This window comes from Typha angustifolia, chromosome 15 (assembly GCF_048772165.1).
Source record: "Typha angustifolia cultivar Huaian chromosome 15, ASM4877216v1, whole genome shotgun sequence".
Lineage (NCBI taxonomy): Eukaryota > Viridiplantae > Streptophyta > Magnoliopsida > Poales > Typhaceae > Typha > Typha angustifolia.
Window position 1 is genome coordinate 4155183 of NC_133253.1, and position 23863 is coordinate 4179045.

General features: G+C 36.5%; 4 protein-coding genes and 1 long non-coding RNA gene across 10 annotated transcripts; 3 read left to right on the forward strand and 2 right to left on the reverse strand.

Moving 5' to 3' along the window:
- Nucleotides 1–474: 474 nt before the first annotated feature.
- LOC140778147 (uncharacterized) lies at nucleotides 475–2713 on the reverse strand. Of its 4 annotated transcripts, none has more exons than XM_073122725.1 (4): nucleotides 2341–2713; nucleotides 1179–1226; nucleotides 965–1051; nucleotides 475–889 (listed from the first exon to the last, which is right to left on the reverse strand). In XM_073122725.1, exons 1-4 carry the CDS (start codon nucleotides 2497–2499, stop codon nucleotides 797–799), a joined length of 387 nt encoding a protein of 128 aa, XP_072978826.1. In that variant the 5' UTR covers nucleotides 2500–2713; the 3' UTR covers nucleotides 475–796. The 4 variants fall into 4 exon arrangements, with proteins under 4 accessions (XP_072978826.1, XP_072978825.1, XP_072978824.1 ...); XM_073122724.1 differs by having other exon boundaries at nucleotides 1146–1226; XM_073122723.1 differs by having other exon boundaries at nucleotides 475–1051.
- A 102-nt stretch (nucleotides 2714–2815) lies between these two features.
- On the forward strand, nucleotides 2816–6777 carry LOC140778146 (uncharacterized). 2 transcript variants are annotated; one of them, XM_073122721.1, is made up of 10 exons: nucleotides 2816–2961; nucleotides 3039–3161; nucleotides 3247–3312; nucleotides 3381–3447; nucleotides 3535–3635; nucleotides 3779–3823; nucleotides 3907–4239; nucleotides 4342–4444; nucleotides 4891–5017; nucleotides 6283–6777. In XM_073122721.1, exons 1-9 carry the CDS (start codon nucleotides 2929–2931, stop codon nucleotides 4971–4973), a joined length of 954 nt encoding a protein of 317 aa, XP_072978822.1. In that variant the 5' UTR covers nucleotides 2816–2928; the 3' UTR covers nucleotides 4974–5017; nucleotides 6283–6777. The 2 variants fall into 2 exon arrangements, with proteins under 2 accessions (XP_072978822.1, XP_072978821.1); XM_073122720.1 differs by having other exon boundaries at nucleotides 4891–4979.
- Nucleotides 6778–7266: 489 nt separating this feature from the next.
- LOC140778800 (transcription repressor OFP14-like) lies at nucleotides 7267–8034 on the forward strand. The gene has a single exon (XM_073123666.1). It carries the CDS (start codon nucleotides 7267–7269, stop codon nucleotides 8032–8034), a length of 768 nt encoding a protein of 255 aa, XP_072979767.1.
- A 4082-nt stretch (nucleotides 8035–12116) lies between these two features.
- LOC140777365 (potassium channel KAT4) lies at nucleotides 12117–21207 on the forward strand. Of its 2 annotated transcripts, XM_073121417.1 has the most exons (13): nucleotides 12118–12414; nucleotides 12564–12779; nucleotides 12893–13054; nucleotides 14987–15044; nucleotides 15226–15543; nucleotides 15632–15871; nucleotides 16305–16403; nucleotides 16491–16523; nucleotides 16999–17184; nucleotides 17864–17938; nucleotides 18613–18700; nucleotides 18980–19138; nucleotides 20900–21207. In XM_073121417.1, the coding sequence occupies exons 1-13, from the start codon at nucleotides 12218–12220 to the stop codon at nucleotides 21001–21003; spliced, it is 1935 nt and encodes a 644-aa protein (XP_072977518.1). In that variant the 5' UTR covers nucleotides 12118–12217; the 3' UTR covers nucleotides 21004–21207. The 2 variants fall into 2 exon arrangements, with proteins under 2 accessions (XP_072977520.1, XP_072977518.1); XM_073121419.1 differs by lacking the exon at nucleotides 17864–17938 and having other exon boundaries at nucleotides 12117–12414.
- On the reverse strand, nucleotides 14286–15349 carry LOC140777367 (uncharacterized). The gene is made up of 3 exons (XR_012106998.1): nucleotides 15211–15349; nucleotides 14896–14980; nucleotides 14286–14745 (listed from the first exon to the last, which is right to left on the reverse strand). It is a non-coding gene; the product is annotated as an uncharacterized lncRNA (long non-coding RNA).
- Nucleotides 21208–23863: the final 2656 nt, after the last annotated feature.

Sequence of the window (23863 nt, forward strand, 5' to 3'; positions counted from 1 at the left end):
AAGTGCAACGTAATAAAGGATTTTTTATAGACTTTTTATAACCTCTACTCATTATTACTTATAATTTGCCTTTTGCAGTCTATATTTTCCTGCAGGCCACTACTGGAGGAGAGGGAAAGTGCTCCCATGGTTTTAATATGCTCATACTGGATAGATTTAACTTTTATTAAGCATCAGTTTAATTACGAAATTATTAGGTTCCCACTACTCTGAAAATAGAAATGATTGTGTTGCTATCCTGAGTCTAAGCCCGGGCCAAGTTTAATTTGAGGTTGGGCGGTAAACGAGCTTAATTTGAATGCATTTCTATGCCAAGCTTAATATAATATATTAATAATTTTGAGCCGAATCAAATCGAAGCTTGTGTTTTAGAATCGACTCAATATTAATTTTGAACTAAAGTTTTATTCAAGCAAAGTCGAACTTTATTTTAATAACCTTTCGTAGTACTAACTATCAAAAATTACATTTGCCTGAGCACAAAGAAAGACTTTGAGCTAAAACATATATCTGCCGTAAGTAGCAAGATATCTAACAACCAATATAGACTTTGTTTATCAACATGATCAAAGTAAATATACAAACTGTAACAAGAGAAGACACCAAGAGAGAGAGAGAAAAAAAAAACTGAAAGGATTCGCATAGAGAATCAAATGCCCACTTGAGACTACACATATATCCATTATGGATAGCATCTCACTTTAAAGTTGCATACCATGGAGCAGATTTGCTGAGGCAGTGCTGAAGCAAGTTTGTCTGCACTAGTGCTACCAGTAAGGTTCATTAACTGGTCATGTCAATGCGTGTCCATAGACGAATCATTGGAATTGGAATCTCGATCGTGACTAGGAGAACTCGAATCTTGATTCCTCCCACTGTTTCCACTTCCCTGTTGTAGATGATAAGGTTGAAGGCTCCTGCAAACAGGACCGGATAGAGCATTTGCAAAAATCATGTTTCTTGCCTGATCAGAGTGACCGTTGATGCTTCCTGAATGCTGGTGGGGTAATTGGAATTGTGAGGATGCCTCTCCTCTGTAATCAATCTCATTCTGCCTTAAGAAAATAGTACTATGAGTCAGTAAGATCATCATTATAAGTATCTCAAATAAAACACGAACACACTCAGAAGAGAGAGAGAGAGACATCGATATGACCAACTATATCAGTTATGCTCACCCTTGACCCTTGTTCAAGCTCTCTCAAGATCCATTCGTAGAGCATCTCCTGCATAATTAAGATATAATCAGCTTGATACATGCAATGATACAAGACTACACAGTTTATGCAATGTCACACAAGAAGAGGAGAAAGCAACAGTACAAGACTAACAGAAGATGTAAGCTAGGCAAGGATTTAGTACCCTCTATAGAGTATCTCTCACATGCCTTTTAATGCCACTGGTATCTCTGGAAGGTAACATTCAGAGATTGAAACACAAAGCAATGATAAGCTGACCAAGCAGTGAGACATGAAACAAGAATAACAGGATCAATGCCTGCCTTTGGTTATCTAATGTTTACATGCCACACTCATAGTCAAACAATAAAATCACCATGACACGCCTAAAAACCATATTTAGTGGGATTAAGTGCTCAATCCTATCAATTAAACAGTCAAATATTGCACATCCAAATGAAGATCTTCATCTAATCATGATCTAGGGCATCTAAAGTAAACGTGAAAGCCGAAGAAGTACACATAACAAGGTTCTTTTGGCTGGGAAAGAAAGGTGGAGCTTTCTCCACAGTGCTAATATGCTAGAATATATCACAGAACATTTACAAAAACAGGAGCAATTCAACACACGAACACGAGGTCAGAAAAGGGGGGGAAAAACTTCAAATTGCTAAGGTAGTCAATTTTTACGATTTTTCATGCTAAATTTTGCATCCCTGTTTAAATCGAATAGCTTTTATCAAAATTCACAAAATCCTTAGATCTAGGATTCTACATCGCAATGATCGTAAACCTTTTAGTACCCAGAAAAAAATTCCATGAAGCAACTGTGGAGATACTTCCTTTGAAACTTTCTAACCTAGACATTTAGTACCAATCCCAAGATAAAGCGGCACTGCGAATTTCAGGGAACAACCCGAAGCTTCCCAAACCCCACGTGTTGCGTGATGCCGGGGAATGGGAAGAGTACCCACTCAATCTAAACTTATGTTAATTAAGTAAACGCATTAAGAAAATATGGATAAAGATGCATGCCAATTGTACAAAAAAAAGCAATCCTTAGCAGAGAAAGCTCGCAGATACGCCACAAGCAAAAGCCCTAGCCGATCAATCGATAGAAATCGTAGCGCTTAGACAAGAATAGTAGAGAGAGAAGGCGAACCAAAGAGTGGAGTTCTCCGGCTTTGAAGGAGAACTTCTGGTGGTTCATGGCCTGCGTGTAGAGCTGCGAAAGCGAGTTCGCCGCGTCGCAGAAGGTCGAGTACAGCGTCCGATCCACCTCGTCGAGACGAGTCGCCTCCGACTTCCTCTTCGTCCCCATGGATTCGGCGACAAATTCGATCAAGAACAAGGGAAGCAATCGATCAAAGGATCGATCGAGACAAACCGAAGAGGGATTAAAGTCCGCTCCTTTTCTCTCTATATATACTACTCTCGCGTCGCTCGCCCACTTTCGTAGTTCGACCGGGAACAATACGAAAGAAGGGAGTGGATCCTCTGCAGCACCGACTTTAGTTATTTAATGCAGCACTAATACTTATAAACCAATCAAAGACCGACAAGTATAAGCACGCTGTAATGCATCATTAGCATGCTTGGGCCCTTTCGGGCCCAAACATGTTGGACTTTATCGGGCCGGATATTGTAAGCTCGATCCGTTTTGGGCCCTAGGGCTTTCTTTTCTACGACCGCATCTCTCCCCTCGTTTCGTCTCCTTCCTCTCCCGCGTCGAAAGGCTCGAAGCACATCCATGGAGGAGAAGACGACCACTTCGAATACCAAGGTATCCAAGTCTTCTACCATCTTTTCTTCTTCTTCTTCCCCTCCACTCTCTCTGACTACTCCTGTTTCTCCTGGCAGCCGTCCTACTCCCTCTTCTCTCTTTCTAATTCCAACAACTTGGGGCTTGGATTCGGGATGTTCGGCTCAGAGGAGAAACCTCTTCCACCTCCTCCTCCCTGCGTCGAAGTCTTCCTTTCGGAGGTAAGCGCCACTTCTCAATTTTCCTCACGACTTACTTAAAAAAATTGTTATCCTTTTCGAGTGAATCCTGTTTCTGTGCTCATAGGGATCGCAAAAGGAGACACTAAATGCAGATCCTGTTGTTATTAATGATTCGTTAACACTTTACAAGGTATTCAACTCGATTTCATCAGTGCGGAGTTTCTTGAATTGGTGTTGATTGGATTCTTCTTTTTTAAGGGGAGAGTAAGTACTGCTGAGGTTTTTGGGCTCAAAAACTCGGATTTAGTACCCGGAAAGTATGAAGGTGAGCGAAAAATGTCGTTTTGATGCTTCATTTCTTGTATATTCCCGTAAGTGGTTTATAGCATATCGTTGCTTTTCTCTTTACTAGGAGGACTGAAGCTGTGGGAAGGCTCTATTGATTTGATTAAGATCCTATGCTCGGAGGTACATGAAGATCGACTATTGCTAAGAGGAAAACGAGTTTTAGAGGTGGGCTGCTTGTTCTCAGGTGATATCATTGCATCATATCAACATCTGTAGCGCTTAATAGTCAACTCTAAGCTGCACGGAATAATGTATGTTAGCAAACTTTCTCTAGAAGTTGCTGATTTTGGTTTACTACTTTATTGTAGCTTGGATGTGGACATGGTCTTCCTGGCATTTTCACAGGCCGTGAGGTATGAGTTGCTTGTTTAACTCCTAACTTGTTTTGTTTTGGTTCACTTGCAATTACCTGAAGCATGTAATCCCTGACCATTAGGGTGCAGCTCTTATCCATTTCCAAGACTTCAATGCTGAGGTCCTTAGGTGTCTCACCATGCCAAATGTCAAAGAAAACCTCATGAAAGAATCACGTCAGAATAACCTGATGAAGATGAATGGGGCTGATATGTCCATCTCCTCCAATATTCGCTTTTTTGCTGGTGACTGGAGTGAAATTCACAAGCTGCTCCTTTCTGGAAATACTGAGCAAGAAAAGGCTGCAGATGTTAGCTCAGAACAGAGGGATTGTAATGGTTATGATATAATTTTGATGGCAGAAACTGTGTATGCAATATCTTCGCTTCATAATCTCTATAGTCTTATCAAGAAGGTCAGCTTTAATAGTGCAACTGTGCAAGGATTCCTATTTATATTTAAGAATACTATTGGAAGTTTGTTTACTGTTTGCTGAGACGAACAACATGTGTTGCAGTGTCTGCACTATCCTCATGGAGTAGTTTACATGGCAGCAAAGAAGTATTATTTTGGAGTTGGTGGTGGTACAAGACAATTTTTAAATTTGGTTGAAGAAGATGGTGAGCAGTGCTTTACTTTGATGAATCTAGTGGATGTTCCTTTTGATATGTATATCATGATATTTCTCCTGCATTACTGCATTTGAGTGTATTAGTCATACGAGCTGATAGCCTGACGGCATTAGCATCTTTGGTATGTAAATCCATTCACCATAACTGATATATGAACTGTAGTTTAATATGTGGATAGGAACACCTTTACCTCATATGGATAAGCGTGCAGTCCTGCTATGATGCGGGCACTCTTACTATAGTGCTATTTGTGAAGCTATCTTCATGCATTCAAACTTGTGCTTTTCCTGATAGCATATCTGTAAGTCTGTAGTGCTTCAGTAATGTATTATTTAACAGTGGTTGAGACTTGAGTCTGGTGCATCAAATTTATGCTTTTTTGTGCTTAATGGTGTCCAAGTACATGGTTATTAACAGAGTTTAAACTCCTCTAGGAGCCATGGATGCTTGCTTACTTGCTGAAGTTGCTGATGGGTCATCTAATGTTAGGGAGGTCTGGAAGCTCTCATTCAAGTAGATAATGGTGAGATATACTCGAATCAAATGAATTTTCAAATGTAGGTATGTAGTAGGTACAAAGTGCTTGTCCCTTTGGCAATAAGTTTGTTGGACTTGTAAAATTTTCTTCCTTATGAAATTCAAGCAATTCAAATTTTATCTTTGACATTTCCTTAGTCCTTGAAATGGAATGTGATCTTATTATTCAAGGCAATGAAAGTATATGTTTTTTGAGAGAATTTTAATTTAGAGAAGTGATGAAAGTATATGTTGTTTTCTGCTATTTGTGTGCATTGGCAAGAGAATAGCACATGTTCTCACTTTAGCAAATATCTTACATGAGCAGTATATATTTGCACTTTTACCTTTCTGTTCATGCTTTCCTCTTTGAGTCCTTGTCAAATTCTTCATCCGCTTTTGTATTATTATTCACTGCAGAACATCATTCATCAGCTTCTTGTTGTTCCTCAACTAATAAGTCTAATTCTGTATTAACTCTATTTCCAATGTTATATTGCTTAATTGAAATGATTGCGCAAAGGTTTCTTCCCATTTTCCTCTCTCTCAAAGAAAAAGAGTAAGGAGAACATATTCTTGTTGCTTATCCATGATCTAAATAGTTTCATCCATTATGCTAAAGGAGCTTATGACAGCAGTTACACATTAGTAATGCAATATAAGCACCAAGTCACATTCACACACAATATATACATGGTTTTGATGGCCCGAATCATGCAAAAAGTTTACAAATATACCTCTTCACATGGTTTTGATGGAAGTTTGAAGGATATTCCCCAATATAGTTTTGTCTTTATGAAGATGGTAATACTTGCATCATTTGTGCTGCAGTTGCAAGCCCACATTTTGTCTTCAAAGTTATGATTTACATATGCTGTAGTTCAACAATTCCCCTTGTTGGAATGAGTAGAAGCCACTCAAAGTTGACATGTGAAATGATCTTGTTCTGCTTTCAAGTTTCCCTTCTATTAATTGCCAGTGGATGTTGGACAAAGATGTCATGTGAAATGAACAGTGTACTAGGGACTTTGTTCTTTCTTTTCTCACATAGAGTGATGACTGGGCTAATTATGAAATATTGGATTGTCACTGACCCTCTTATGCACTGGGAATATCTGGAGTAGAAAAAAATATCATCTTAGCCATGTGGTAAAAGGAATCATGGACTAGACAGACTTTGTCTCATTCCTTCCATCTCTTGTTCTTTGCATCTAACTCTTTCCATGTGCTTGGTCCGACATGTCAAGGTGCTTTCCTTGCTATCCTTTTTTGTTATCTTCCTGATCTATACCTCTATAATTGTCCTCCAGTTTTCTTGACCTAGCTCCAAGATGGGCTTCCAAGACATCATTCTAGGATGCTCAGGGGGTTATGAGAGACTACAGAATGACGATGATGACGACAACAATGGGGCCACTAAGCTCGAGAGGCGATACCTGCCTGCTCAAAGCAGTAACACAGTCGTGTTCCAATTGATCTCCTTCAAGAATTCAATGCGGAGGCAGTTGTCGTCCATCTTATGGCAGGTGCCGGAGATTAGTCCAGCCATCGTCTTCTCTCTGCAATGGGGGCTTCCCGTTATCACTCATACTTCTGTTGTGTGCAAGAAGAGGGTTGATAAATCTCTGTATAAGAAAGCCATCTGAGGCATTGAAGTTTTATCTTTCTCTATCTCCTGTATTTCATATGAAGTTTGTAACTTTCTTCCTCTCTGACATATTTCTAGGTGACATGCAATTCCTAAGACAGTGTACTTAAGTAAACTCATTGTCTTATGTGAACTCCAGTGCATGCGTATTTATATATACTATGTTCTGCAACATCCAGGACCTAATTCAAGACACTGGTTGCTTTGACTTCATTCATATATTTCAGCGGTTATATTTCCCAGTCAAAGAGTGACAAGTAATTAGACATTAATGTGTCCCCTTAATTCATCATCAGGTACTCCTTGGCTCCCCACACTAGAAGCCACCCCTCCACATTAATAAATACTCATAGAAACCTACACTTTATTAATGTTCGTATATCAAACTGATAGATATCTAACCCCCCCTCCAACTTTAATACCTTTACCATTAATCCTTCCAAATATCTGCTAATAAAGATATTTAATCCCCCATTAATTCTAACCCTCAAAGCTACATGACAAAGACTTTAAAACGATACCAAAAAAAAAAAAAAAAATCCCATTTATAACCTTCCACCTCTTCCTAAATAAAAACCCCACAAGAACCATCAGCCACCTTACTATAGAAGTGGTATCAGGAATTTATCTAACTAGGAGGAGATTAATGGGCAATAAGAAGAAGCTCCACAAGTCTCTCCAACTCTACATCTCCAAGAAACTCAAGAAAGTCCCCACCATCCGCCTCCCTACTCCTCCACCTCAGACCCATGCAGCCGCCAATTGGCTCTTCTCAGCCTGCAAGTACCCCAAGACCACCTCTTTCTCCTTCCCTGCCGACGGCCGCCGCACCGATGTCGGCCTCGACGACCCTAACGCCCCTCCGGGCCCCGCCGCCACCCTCTCAGACGTTGAGCGCTTCCTCTCTGAGAACTTTCACTCCCTCTACCTCCATGACGAAGGCGGCCGAGGCGGCAAGACATCGCCGCCCCCTGCCGACCTCCGGTCGTCCGACCGGTTCTTCGCGTCCCCCTCCACGTCCGGGACCCTCGTCGACGAGTCCCAGACGGCCACCGACACGTCTTCGACCTCGCCGGTGGAGGTCGCCGGCGACGGGGTAGCGGTGGTGACGTTCTCCAAGGACCCGTACGAGGACTTCCACCGATCCATGCAGGACATGGTAGATGCGCGCCACGTTGATCCATCTCAGCCGTTGGATTGGGACTTCATGGAGGAGCTACTGTTCTGCTACCTGGAGCTCAACGACCGGAAGGTTCATAAGTATATACTAAAAGCTTTCACGGATCTGACCGTTAGTTTCCGTCGGAGGTTTCCGGCGGACCGATCTAGGGTTCCCGCGAGCAAGACGACGGAGGCGAGGAGGAGGAGGAAGGTGGCCGTGGAGTCGCGGCGTACTTTTCCGGTGGAGAGATGACGTGGTATGCATTGTTTGGTTGGATTCGGGTTGGGTCAATAGTTCCTTAAATCGCGCACTAGGAATAGATCAATACCGACTTTTTCGCCGTAGATATACTTTTTTTACGTGAAAGTTGACTCTGACATGCAAATAAAGCGACGTTCCTTTATTTTTATTTTTATTTTTATTTTTTTTATGTGGCTTTATATATTATATATGAGAAAATAAGATTAACCCTAATTGTAAATACTATATATACAGAAAAAAAAATTATTTTGATAGAGTAACCAAGAAAAAGAAAGAAAGAAAGACCATGGAGTAATTATAATACTCTTTCATTTATTGAGTTAAAGTTAGAGAATTTGATCAAAAATATCTTAAAATTTACTTTTATTATTATTATTGGCACTGAACTATATGAATTTTAATCTTTCTACCTCGCGTTTCTGAATGTTTTTTTATAGATTAAGATAAAATTAAATAAAAAAACTATATTTTTAAAGTTAAATAAGTAGTAATTTAGATTTTAATTTTTTTTAAAGTAATGAAATATTTTCTACTATGTTAGAGTAAATTAATTTATAGTTTAATTTCGAGGTATTTTAAGTATAAATATTGATATAAACTTTTCTAAACTTTTTAAGTGGCATCAAGTACTATAAAGTTCTTTGTTTATAAAGAAAATATATATATATACTAAAAAATATACTATAAAGTGTTCATCTTTCACCAAACTCCACATTGCTATTCTCTAGTACTCCATTATTATGTTTTGTCCTGGAAGTGTTAATAAAAGATTCGATTTGAAGAGATCGAGGTGCCACTTTTGAACCCTCAACACAAGATCCAAAGTAATTAAAGATGGCTATTGGACTTAATTTCGAGGAGTCCAATTGATTGACAATTACTATCAAGACAGTACCTTATTGACCATAGTCCAAAACCATCTCATGGCCCTTTTAAAATTTAATTTACTTTGGCAAATTACAATTTATCCACTGTGATTTGATTTGATTTGATTTTAATTAAAATTTTGGTTCAAGTAAATTGCTAAATGATTAAAATATCTCTATTATCATTAAATTAGATAGTATCTTTTGTTGGAGTAATCAATTCACTTTTATATGTTGGGTTGCAATTTAAAAACTATAAGTGATTAAGTTTAAAGTACATAGGTTCAGTAAATGTTTAAAGTACATAGTACAACTAAGTGTTCAAGTTTAAAGTACATGGTACCACTAAGTGCTTTAATCTAAAATATATAAGGGTAAATTAAAATCAAACTAAACCATAAGAGACAAAGCTGTAATTTATCCTAAATAGTTTTATTTTTAAAATAAAAAAACTTAGGTGATTTACATTGATAGCAATATAATTATAATTTATTTTCATATTACAAGAACTAGTGTGTGCTAGAAGAATTTATTGGGCCCCCCATCTAAATGGTGGTCCATTAGGGTTTATGAGAAGGAGTACATTCAAGCAAGAAAGAAAGATAATTATTCCATGATTGTTTGGGAATCTCCATCTAATAAAAAACTATTTGATAGGCATTCTTATATGGGTCCTCTATAGTCATTGGATGTTGGAATCTTATGTGAAACCGAAACCCGATATCTCAATCACTAGATACTAATCGGGAGTAGGGGTGGCAATCGGGTCATGTTAAGCGGGTTCGGGTCGGATCAATTTTACTTTGACAAGAACACGATCCGATTAATAAACATGTTACATTTAGTAAACACGAACACAACCAGATTAATAAATGAGTAACACGATTGACCCGTCTAACCCGTTTAATAAACAGGTTGGGTTAACGTTAACACGACCGGTCTAACCCATATACTTAAAATGACAGTGTTAACCCCAAGACATTAACATGATCCGTCTAACCTGTTTAATATAAATTCTATATAAAATTTAATATTTACTAAATTATCGTATAGAAGAATGAAATAATATTCCAACGTTTTATTCATCTTCCAAAATTTTGATTACTGCCAAAGTTTATATTGGGCATTTGATTAATATACATCAAAAACTTTGTATAATTATTGTAATTTACGGAGCGTGCTAAATTAATTTAAGCAAGCTGTAAATTAGTATGCAGAAATCTCTGCGAGATTGCAATTAATTAGGAAGTAACAACTTAATGGTAATTGCAATGAAAAAAAAATATATATCTTCACAATTACATCCATAAATCACTGGGAGGAAAAAAACAAGGAAAGACAGAGGGTATAAAAGGCCAACTATTTAATTGGATCATTAGTGTAATATTCACATCCTTCCCTTCTTGAAACAAATTGATATGGAATATAATTGATTCTGTCCAAATTCTTCTCAACCAAATCTGAAAGCAATCGTTTGATGAATGTTGAAAGAAAGTATTTTTCATAATTGAAAGTTAACAATTACAACTGGAGCTACCAAAATTCAATCGAAATAAACATCCTAATACTTCTTGCATTTGATCACAAGATCTTCTCAGGCTCTCCATGATTTTATTTTTGACAGCCAACAACAACAAGGCATGCTCCTCTTACCTACTCTTCCTCGAGATTTTATCGGAGGAGAAGAAACCAGTAAAAGAAACAAATTGACATGGAGGATTTTTTCCAAATCCTTCTCAACGAGATCTAGAAATAACGGATGAAGAAAGAAATCAGTTGTTTCATAATTGAAAAGGTTACGATTACAACTGGATCTATTAAAATTCAGCTTTCAAATCTATCAAAATATCAAAAAGAAAAAAAAGCAAACAAACATACCCGTATTTCTTGAAATTGACCGCAAGATTTGGCCATGTTTTCCATAAACTTTCGCAAACAATCAACAATAAAGCATACTCCTTTCGCCTCATCTTCCTCAAGATTTTCTCCAAGAAAAAGAAAACATTAAAAGAAGTAAAAAACCATATAAGTTCACTGTTCAAGAAAACCATATAACTTTCTTCATCGTGAGTTGAGGAGATCCGACGACGTGAGGAGTCAGGAGTAGGGGCGACAGACTTGTCATTTGTCAATGTCACATGTGTTGGGTGTTAGGGTTAGGGTTAGAAAAACTTAGAAATATATATATAAATATATATATATATATATATATATAGCGGGTTGACGGGTCAAGCATATTAGAGGTATACACCCGAATACGACCCAATTAATAATCGGGTTAGACGAGTTGAAATGTTTATGACCCGAATCTGGTTAGACTAAACTTAAACTCGATTAACAGTTGAATTATCATGTTGGGTTATTAAATCGGGTCAATTTTTGCCACCTCTAATCGGGAGACTCTAATTACATGTTCACATACTGCATAACTGCACGTAATTATTTTTGTATTCAATTTTAGATGTGGTCATATCAGTCGAACATGCATACAGTATATAATATGATCGATACATTGGTGCGCATAAAGAAAAACTGGTGCGCATAAAGAAAAACGGTCTAAAAACCTAGCACCGAGCAGTAATGTGGTAGAAGATAGACCCATCCCTCTTAGATTCAATTTTAGGTTAGGTTGGGCACCACATCTTTATACATCCCTAGTTCTCTCCACGTGGCAACATAGTAGACTAACTACGTGCATGTCATGCATGGTTTTGGACTCTCATTCACAGTAGCATTCAAGTCCTGGAAGCGAGAAGTCGTGATGCTAGAAATAAACTAGTTCCAAATAACTTATCAGATCGCTTTGTCGGCAGATGGATCCAATCTTAATTCGTAATGTAATTCTCATAGGAATGATATAGGTCTCGACACTCCCTATATACATAGCCAATTAACCAACTGCTTCTCATGATATTATAAAAAATAATTTAAAATAAGGTGGCCTTAATTTGGGGTTTAATGAATCCCAAGTCAACCATGCCCACGATAGCTACAGTTGAGGCTGGTGGGCGTTGACTCTGCAGAGGAGTTGAAAAAAGATCTTTTTGAATCTTAGGAAAGAAAAAAGAAGTAGAAGAGATAACGATGATCGCAAAATAATAATACCTTAATATTAAATATTCAATGCCCAAATGGGATTATAAAACTATCATTATTGTACCCCCCCCCCCCCCCCCCTCATCCTCCTCTGGACCAATCAACTAGATATAGAATCTCTTTATGTCTCTCTTTCTCTATCTAATACATCTCTACGTCTCTCTCTCTCTCTCTCTCTCTGAGCACAAGTAATACCTGAAGAGCTACAAGCCATGCCGGGTGATGGAGGAGATGGCAGGCCGCCGCCGGCGACGCCGCAGGTGTTTGCGAGACGGGCGTCGAGCGGCCGGATAAGGAACTTAGGAGCACTTTCAAGTGGACTCCTCCCTTCATTTGGAGCTGGCATGGAGCAAGCTTACCATTATGACTTAAGGAGATTTGTCATAACCCCATATAACCAACGCTACAGGTTAGTGTCTCAAACTTTTGGCTCAGGTTCCGGATTAAATTTCTAAGTCAAGGCTTAAATCATTAGACCATCACTGAGGAGAGTCAAATATATGTCAATCATAAATATGTTAGATAGGGAAGTAGTATGATTACTTCATGAGCATGCAGGTGGTGGCAGATGTTTCTCATCGTGCTGGTGATCTACTCAGCCTGGGTATCTCCGTTCGAGCTGGCGTTCGAGAAGGTGGACTCCGGCTCCCTCCTCATCGCCGACCTCGTCGTCGACTTCTTCTTCGCCGTCGACATCGTCGTCTCCTTCTTCGTCGCCTACTTGGACACCTCCACCTACCTCCTAGTCGACGACCCAAAAAAGATAAGCATGAGGTATATTACTATCTTATATATACCTTCTTACACGTGCGGGGTTTCCTTCACACGTACGTACGTGCGTGCGTGCGTGGTTTCTTCTTCTTCTTCTTCCTCTTCTCTTAATGCAGGTACGTGACGAGTCCTTGGTTCGTGATGGACGTAGCGTCGACGATACCGTTCCAGATGATATATCGGATCGTATCGGGCAAACGGAACGGGGGTTCAGTTTTCGGGTTTATTAATCTGCTACGTTTGTGGCGGCTCAGACGAGTCAGCAGTCTATTCGCAAGGTATACATTTAATTCATAAATTCTTTAAAATATCATAATAAATTAACATTATGGTTAATTTTTTAACGAAGAATTCCTAATAGATTATTATTTATATATATATAGTGTATTAACAACTTTTTTTCTCTATAAAAATGGATATTTTCTGTGTTATAATATTGAGTACCTTTTAAATTAATTTAAATAATTTATGCATGAGAAAAACTAGTCTTTCTTGAATCGAAGTCTAATTTCTAATTATAATAGTTAAATTTAACAACCTGAGTAGTGATTATAAAATTTTGATAGTTTCTAGTGAGAATAATATAAACATCTCACAAAATCATCAAGATATTTAATTTCTTATGCAATAAGGGCTACGTTATAGTATTTGATAACTTCTATCGTATTCGAAAGAAAATATCTGAGTAGTAAGATTTGAACCGGTGCGCACCGAACCCTAAGACCTCTTATCATATGCAATGTGAATTCTATAGTAACACAAAACAAGTGTTTGGTGGCACCAAATTAAAATAAAGTATCATGCTATAGTATTAATATATTTTTGTATAAAAAATATATAGAAAGTAGGAAGGAAGTAGAGGGGCATTGGAAAGGAAAAAATAAAGAAAATATAGGAGATTAGAGCCCCTTATATGTGTTGACGATATTCATAGTACTAGTGTAATTCCCAAATATCATAATGCAAGATAATGAATTGGAATTCAAAAGTATCTAGTGTAGGTGGGTGCTTAGTGCACGAATTCCAAGGCGGCTAAATAATTAGACTACAAGTACTAGCTTTTGATTGTTAAGAGAGATTATTATGTAGATTTATTGAAGAAATAAGAGATCATTCTGGTCGACATGAATATGGACTATAGAGATAAGGACAGCAACATCACCATTTGGTCGTATAGGAAAAGAAAAAAGGGTCTATTATTTAGTTGGAGGGGAGGGGAATATTGATCAATTCTCACTGTTTGTGGAGGCCATAATAATATCATTATTCTATATGATAATTAGTTAGAAGAGGTGACAAGTAAGGATCAATTATTATGATTAAAGAAATGCAATTATGTGTGATCTGAATCTGAATCTCAATCTAATAACTATAAAGTAATATTAGATCAACTAGATAGCCATTCTACTTGGGTAGGCTTTGACTCAGATCAAGTGACAAGAAACAGGATCCATTGCTTTCTAGTTGCTGTAGAGAATTCTAACCGATCTATCAAGTTGCATGAATCAGGACATAGAATAGTTAACATCCTCACAATGCTGTTGGCCTATGAATAGTCCACAATGAAGACCATAGATCAGTTCCTGTGCATATCTTAGATGAATGCCATTTGATAAATATGTTATTCTGATGCCAAATCTAAAACATTTTATTTTTCAGAACCCTCTCTTTGTTCCTTGATGAATCAAGTAATATTTATATGGAAGAACTTTTGTTCTTAATCTCTCCTGCAAGTTATAATTGAAAACACAAACAAATGAATAACCATTGATGTTTTAGATGATTGAGTATGTTTCGACTTTTTGTCGTCATTCATGGAATTTCTTGATCTTGTTTAATCAGGCCTCTTAACGCCAATTGAATTTTCCAAATCTCCTATCATAATCATCAGATCTCCTAGTACCATCAGAATCTGAAAATAGAATCTATATAACAATAATAATTACTTCCACTCCATTGCTCCAAACACCTGCACCACCAACAACCAACAGCTTAGATTCCTCAAACAAAATACTTACATAATTAAATTAAAGTTGCTTGTTAGCAATTCAGCAATAAGGTCTCACTAATAATGACACTCCACTGCATGATAACACCAAAACAATGGAGGCTTTTTTACCTCATTAAAGCTTGAGCATGATTAATAAATATCAACTTCAGAATGTTCTTAGTTCAACTCAAAGGCTAAGAGAGATTCTTAAACCCTGCAGGTTGGAGAAAGATATTCGTATCAGCTACTTCTGGACAAGATACCTGAAGCTCATCTGTGTAAGCACAGGCACCTGATTATTTCTAGATTCCTTCTTATGCAAATTCCATATTAGAATTTGCAAAAGATCATTATTCCTACTTGGTAGCATCAAACCTACTAACTCTAATCTAGTTCTTATCGGTCAATAACTAGAAAATTGGAAGAACAAATAAAAAAGGCTACCTTATTTTGAATCAGGTAATACTTTTTGTACTGCATTCAGCAGCTTGTGTGTACTTCTGGATGGCTGTCCACTATAGGATAAAAGAGCATACTTGGATTGGCAGCCAGATAAGCAACTTCATGGACCGAAGTGTCTGGCTTGGCTACACCTATGCAATGTACTGGTCCATCACCACCCTCACCACAGTTGGTTATGGAGACTTGCATTCACAGAACACTGGCGAGAAGGTGTTTAACATCTTCTTCATGCTATTCAACATTGGCCTCACTGCTTACATCATTGGAAACATGACCAACCTCATAGTCCACGGAGCAATCCGGACCTTTGTCCTGGTACTTATCATGTTCTCATTGTTATCAACACATCAACCCTGCAAGTAATTATTGATGATTAAATTCATTAAATGATTGAGCCTTGCAGAGGGATACAATAAATCAAGTTTCATGTTTTGCAAGCAAGAACCGACTTCCTGATGGGCTGAGAGAACAGATGATGGCACACATGCAGCTCAAATTTAAGACCATGGAGCTGCAGCAAGAGGAAATACTCACTGACCTGCCCAAGGCAGTCAGATCAAGCATAGCGCAGCACCTGTTTCAACAAACAGTTCAAACAACATACCTCTTCAAAGGCATCTCCGAAGACTTCATGGTCCACTTGGTAACCATTTTCATTACTACATGATAAAACTTTGCAAACCTCCTATTCATAAATACATTAAATACGAAGAGGTTGCACCTAAACATGAATGTTAAGCATTTAGGATTTAAATGTTTCTCATATAAATGCTTTAAATCTTTCATGCTTATTCACACATATACCTCCGACATGAATCTACCATAATAATAGAATGGTTAATTGAAATCTTACAACATCTTACTAAAATAAAAGAAAATGGAGTACTATTAGACAGTTAGAAAGCTTCCCAATGGGAAGGCATTTATGCAAATTTGGCAAAACATGTAATAGATGGAAGTAAGAAATATCAGAAGTAGACTTAAGAGCTGACTTGCAACTTGTTTTAATAAGCTGGACAAGAATAACTTTCTAGGTCTTTCAGCTTAATTGGTTGACTACTTTTTCTTCCTTCCAGGTTTCTGAGATAAAAGCAGAATATTTTCCACCTAAAGTGGACATCATTCTACAGAACGAGATCCCAACAGACTGCTATATCATTGTATCAGGGACAATGGTAAAAATATGAAGACATTATTGTCCTTCACATCTTATAGTTTCTTTATATATTTTTTTAATTTTAGGAATTGTTTGAATCTTGCAGGACATCTTGACTAACAAGAATGGAGCAGAAAAGGTATCTCTAAACAATCTTACCTGACAATTTTCCTACAAACAATATAAAAAAACAAAGTGCAATGAACTGCTTAAATACCATTCAGCTATTTAAGACCGACAAAAAGACATACTTCCCCTACACATGAAGATACATGCTGGTGTAAGAAATATATAAAGTTGAAGATACTAATAAAGCCAACATAAACAATACATATCAGAATATAAACATTATTTTTGGCATTCAATGTATTACATGGCCTTACACTTCTCTTGTGGCAAAAAATCGTGAAATACGAAAACAAGTAAATTCTATTCCTTTGTTTAGAAAATGAGGAACTTCTGTCTCCATGCGTATAGCTTGTTAGTTCACATGCTACTTAAACTCAAATAATACCACTCTAAAGTAACTATAAGAAAACATTATTAGCACTGTCTTTCTTCTCCTTAACATTTGTCATAAAAACCAAGGTCACTGATACAAGGTAAAATTTCAGTTTTTATCAAAATTAGGTCCTGCTGATATGGCAGGGGAGATTGGGGTAATCTTCAATATTCCGCAGCCTTTCACAGTACGAACCAAGAAACTCTCTCAAGTTGTTCGGATAAGCCATCATCATCTTATGCAGATTGTTCAGCAACACAGTGCAGACGGGAAATTAATCCTCTCAAACTTTCTTCAGGTATGGAACCAAACTTGAGCACTCACAGGAAAAATCTTGTTAAAACCCACTAAGTCAGAAACATATGCCTAAATGGACTATCATTGTTTTTATGAACATCAAAATATAATGAAAGGAAAATCCTAGTACTATCAGTCAGGAGAAGACACATTAGGAACAGGTAATGGCAGAAAACCACCGTACTGTAAATATTGTGTCTGCATGGAGACCTATGATGGCGAAGTTATATTCATAGTACTCAATTATGCCACTTTGTGTCTTCCTACACATTATAAAATATTAGTAACTCCAAGATTAATAGGTTCGGCAGATAGGTGGCTTTCCTCTTCAAAACAACCTTACTGTAAACATTATGTCCACATGGAGATTTGTGACTGCAAATTTGTATGGAACTGCAGAATTTTGTGTCTGATTACACACTACAAAATAGTAATAACTGCAAGATTGATAGGTTTCCCAGAAAGGAAAAGGGATCAACAGTCTCGCTCTCTCCAACAAACATAAAAAATCCATGTTTCCAAAGTTGATTCCACCTAGAAAAGAAATTTAAAGAAAAAGAAGCTAATGTGTATCAAACAAGGTCATCATTTCTGCAATATGTCAGATGCACGAGAAACTTCCTACATATTCTAACATATAACAATTTGCAAAATCCAACTAATGATTCTTGCTTTTCCAGTTCCTCAGATGTCAAAAGGAGGAAATTGTGGAGGAAATACCATTTATAAAAGAGCTGCTTAGCGACATCAATGAGGTGAATTTTCTAACACCACAATAGAAGCTCATACGTGACTATATCTGCGATCACACACAGAAGAAATAACAGATATTCCCAGGCCAATCACCAAGTACTAGCCCCTATCTTGATCCAACTTAAGAAGATGCCAGGATGCAAGTTGGTTCTTTAGTTACCCTGAAAGCTAGGGCATTTATAAAATTGTTCAATGAAACTATACCTAAATTGAGATACCCTGCAATCATCAAAGCATCTTCACCGATATTCTAGCAATAGCTCTATATAACGAGATAATAGACAGCATTAAATAGCATAACTTCTTTGGAGTAAAAAGGGTTCACTTTTCAGTGACAATACCTGGGGCAAGAGAAATCAAAAGTACTTTGATGAACCTCATATGGCAACTTGAATGTAGACTTGTGGGTGGCTTCTCAATATCATGTTTCAAGGAAATAAGGTGCGAGTTTACAAAAAATAATTTGAATTACAGAATATTGAATGACCTTATTCAATAAAAAAAATTATTGTGAGTAAAGCTCTAACAAGCAAAGATACATAAAACACTATGACCAGAACTTACAGTACCATTTTCATTATTTCGCTTCATATAGCCCCAGTACACTACTTTTCGCTTTTAATTTGGTACTGTTACAAAAAATTTCATAGCAACAGTACTTATTCTTGTTAAGCAGAATCTTATGACAACTGAAGGGTTACAAGACTATGATCTGTCAATTTCCGGTGAAAAGGACACCAATATTGAAGATAACTTTTATGAAGGTATGAATCATACAAAGAATTTCATCATTTAGCTTTCACATAATAGTCACCTAGTTTAGAACTGAGTCAGAAAGAGACGTGCATTTGTTCGTAGAAGTATGTATAAAACTCATGCATTTTCTATGTATAGAAATGCTGGTAGTTAACCAGTATAAAATTGAATCAACTGACAAGTTGAACTTAGGATGTCTCCGACTATTAACAGTTTAAAGGAGTTAACATAAATAAAAGCATCAAACTTACACATTACTGATGCCCCATTCATGTTTTACCTTGCAGGACCTGAAAAGACTGCATCTAATCCATTTCCAAGCAGTTTACCCATGAGACTGATAATTCATGGACATCAACCGCATGAAGATCATGAAATAGAAGACCATACACCGGGAAAAGTTATCAATCTACCTGATTCAATTGAAGAACTAATGAAAGTGGCAGGTATGTTGATCAAAGTTTTCATACAATATGGTATATTTGTCATATACTATTATCGAAAAGTTCTCTGATTCTTCCTCAGTAAACACAGAGAAAAACATATGTTGTAAGAATACTAAAGCCAATGACTAGTTGTTTGTCATATCAAAATCAAGGATTCGAGTTTCGGCCGATCCCGATCCAGGCCGAAACCACTCGGTTTCGGCCAGCAGACAGCAGTAACTGTCAGCATCAGCTGCTGCTGACAGCAGCAGCTGACAACTACTGCTGTCAGCAGCAGCTAGAGAGAGAGGGAGAGAGAGGAAGGGAGAGTAAGGGAGAGAAAATGAGAGAGAGAGAGAGAGAGGGAAAAAGCAAGAGAGAGTGAGAGAGAGAGAGGAAAGATTAAAAAAAAAGAGGGTATGAGAGAGAGAGAGAAAATGGAAGAGAGAGTGAGGGAGAGGGAAAGATTAAAAAAAAGGGTATGAGAGAGAGGAAAAAAGGAAGAGAGAGTGAGGGAGAGGGAAAGATTAAAAAAAAAGGTGAGAAAGAGAGAGAGAGAAAAAGATAAAAAAAAGAATGTGGGAGAGAATGAATACTTTAGACTAACAATTAGAGAGATAGAAAAGAAGAGAGGGAGAAAAAAAGATTTTTAGTTTTTAGGCTTTATATGTGAGTAATTATTATTTCTTATTTTCTTATAATTTTTTCTAAATTTTTAGAAATTTCTCTAACATTTTTAATAATATTTAGAATTTTATTTAATTAAAATAGTCCGATCCGATACAGGCGGCCGATACAGCCGATATGTATCGTTTTTTCAGACGGCCGATCCCGATCCCGATACCGATTTTTGGAACCTTGATCAAAATGTTAATGACCTTTAAGATGCATCAACCATATATGGAAAAGAAATCCTGAAGCTTAAAATCAAACAATTACTTAGGAGTCTCTCTTTTTCCATTTTTAAGAGATTAGAGAATCTTAATAACAACAAAGAAGACATCAACTATCACTAAATACATGACACACAGAATCCGACATTTCAACTATCACTAAATATATGACACATACTATCCAACATTTTACCATATGTATTATGAAAATATTTTGTATTTTGCTGGATGTTTGAAGCATGTGAGATTTTTTACCATGTTACAACCATAAGATATCATATAACTGATACCTTTTTTTACAAGTAGAGTGAAAACCTTGCAGTTATTTGTGGCTAAATCTACAAGGCCTCAAGTTCTCAAGTTAGAGGAAGTATACAAAAAGATTCACTAGATTAATTCAGATGCATTACTTATAAGGAAGAGCCAAGAACATTTTGTGATTCAAATGCTACATCATATGCTAGAAATAATGGTTGGCTTGAGTGCTTGACTACTTACAAGATTATTTATGATGTGAAGATCTACAACCTGATCAAGAAATGACAGAGAAATAGAAGTCCAGACATAACAAATTTATCAACTATTTTTCCACTCTAGAAAAGAAAAACTTTCACATGGATATATGCCTTGAAAATATAAGTTAGTCCCATTGGGTTTATGCTCCTTCATTGTAAGAAACAATGATGCTTTATTACTGTAGCAAATTTCTGACTGACACATTAACTAAGGATATTATATGAAAGTCGAAACAAAATAATGCTTCAGCCCTCAAGAGTTTATCAACTACCTTTTCTTATCAATAACTGAACTTAGTTAAGGTTAAACTTGGAAGCAATCAAGAGTATTTCAGGCTATAAAAGAATATAACTATTTGAGTTTTACGATGCAGAGGAAAATTTTGGAAAAGCAGCAGAAAAGATCATTACAGCTGATGGTGCAGCAGTTGAAGACTTGCTTACACTTAGAGATAATGATCACCTGTTCATATATTGAAAACTGAAAAGATGAAATACTGAAATGCTTTATGAGAGATGTCATTTCATATGAGTAACATGTAGTCACCTGGATAGTATTTCGTTCTAAGGTTCTGTAGTTTCTCCCTCCACAAGATTCCCATTTGATGCAATAATATCTGAGACATGTAAACCTGTAAAGAGTAAATACAACAATGGTCATAAAAGTTTAGCACCGAATAAACTCAATTGAGTAGGCGTTGAGCATCCTGCATTTGGACAATGGCATGGAGCAATATAATTCTGACATCAAAACAATCTTACTTCCCCTACATTCAATTATTAGTAAATCAGTCCAAGAGCAGGATTTTCATAGCGAATAAATGATAATCATGAAATAAAAACTGTTGTCAATGATGGCAGGCTATAGAACCATAGGAATTGTCTCAACCCTCAAAAGTTTTTAATATTTATATTTACTGCCTATTAATCTAGGACTTCCACAAGATATGTTTAATTTCACAACCACAGAAAGAATAAAAGCATGCAAATCAAGACAGACTAAAATCAATAATATTATTTTGCAGATCCTCTTCTTACCATAAAATATAGAAAACAATCAAGTTTGACTTCGAATTCTCAATGACGGTCAACAACATCCAACCAAATGTGCAGCTTATCAGACAAAATCTTCAAATTTGAATAGAAAATATTCAAAGAGATGCATACAAAAAAATTGAAGTACATGGTAAAAATGCTTCACTTCAAGAAAAAAATTCTGACCAGAACTAAATGCTTTCATTTGTCCAGGTATAAATGATTAAATTCTTCAAACCCAAGTTGGAAAAATGATAACTAATCAACTATTCAAAGAGTTAGTAATGCATAATAGCACGGAGAACCAAAGTCATACAAAAAAGTAAGTAAGCTTTCTACCGCTTCCCTAGTCGTCTTCCTTCAGAAGCCTAGCCTAGGGTTCGATAGATCTCATACAAGTATACAACCTAATGCCTCTACCATCTCCTAATTGTAATTGAAATATTCATGCATGAACGATAGAAGAAAAAAATGAAAACCAAATTGGTACCTAAAATTTTAAGAAAGTTTGCATATCATGCCCTATTCCTATGCAATTTTGTCGTTCAAACCTTGTATTTTAATCATTTGCAAAACATAATGCTTTAAACATGGACGAGTTAGTAAGTTTCTTTCTCTTGAGGGGCTGATGCAAAATCATTATCCTTGCTTTGATTTTCCTTCGTCTTTCTTAGATTTCATGTATTATTACTAGGTTTACAAATCTTAGATCATCTCTGCCACATGTTAATCCTTCCCATATGAAAACTAATTCTCACAGGTGAGTATAACAAAGTTCAAACAGAACCAGCGAAGAAAATTAAAATTTAGAAATACTACAACATTTCTGCTTTGTTTTTTTTTACCACATACGGTGTTATAAACAATTTTCCCTCATTATCTTTTAAAGTACAGACGACTTGTCAATTATGAATCCACTATAATGATATAAAGGTGCTACCTTTTATACACTTGCAATTTGACCACCATCAAACAGAATACATCTTGCTTACCTACATAAGCGCAACTGCACATACATATGAAACCATCACAAGAGAATAACTTTACAAAACAAGAACTACACACATACTTGGGTACTGATGGGCTCTGATAGTAACAAAAACGGCAAGTTGTACACGAAATTAACGAATAAAACCCATGAATTCATCTAGTTTACTCAACTCCCCGACGAAGAGGGAAGAGAAAGGGAGCAAAAAGCAAAAGAACTTAAAAAATAATTGAAGAAAACTGTAGAAATCTAAAGAGTGAGGAGAGAACAACAAACCACTTTAAGACTTCTACAAGGACGGAGAGAGAGAGAGAGAGAGAGAGAGAGAGAGAGAGAGATAAACGCTCAACACGTGAGTCGTGACTATCAAATATACAAAGTATTCCATTTGCTTTGATACATTTATTACAAACCGGCAACTTCTTTTCTTCTCTCTCTTTCTTTCTCTTTAAAATTAAGGAAACAAAAGCCTAGAATTTCTATATTTTCTGGAGAGGTTTATGGCTTTTATTTTTCCTCATTAAGAATATTATATAGCAATAGATAGATTAGAGGTGACCAAAATCCAGGGAAGCCTCCACAAATGGCTTCCTCTGTTTTCATATCTACATGCAACCGATGTAAGTACGTAATCCTACATTCCTATTCACTCAGGAAAAAAAGAAGTTTTCTACCTTATTGTTTTTTATTCCAAAACACTGACAATATTTCTAGAGAAATTAGATTCTATTGGAGGTGATTTTATAAAATTACGAATCTAGAAGCAAAAAAGACCTCCTTTTAGAGAATAATTTTTATTTTAAAGTTGTGTACATCAAATTAAGCATTCTATTTCCAATACTATTTAAATATTATTTTTTCCTGTTGTGATGTTACTTCTTAATTGTTAATGGTCAGTTCTTTTCATTAATGTTTGAGGTCATAATATTAGGATGCTATCTTCAATTGTTATACTAATTCGACATTTGTATATGAGGCTTAACATTTAGCATAATACTGTGGAAACAGTGGCAAGTTGGTCTCATTTGGATAATTTAAATGATCTGACATACAATTATATATTGTGATGTCTATTCACATATCCAGAAACACCCAGTTCATGTTGCTGTTTCATCTATTAAAAAACAAAAATAACAAAAAGAGAGAGAAAAGAAGAACACAAAACCTAATATGATACCACCAGCATCGAGTTCTCAGCACAACAATTCCCCAGCCCAAGCTATCGTATATAGAATATTGGCAACTAATAGTTAATGGAGGAGATCAACTCCAATTGTTCATCTATGTTAGCAAAGGAAGAGAAAAGACGGGATCA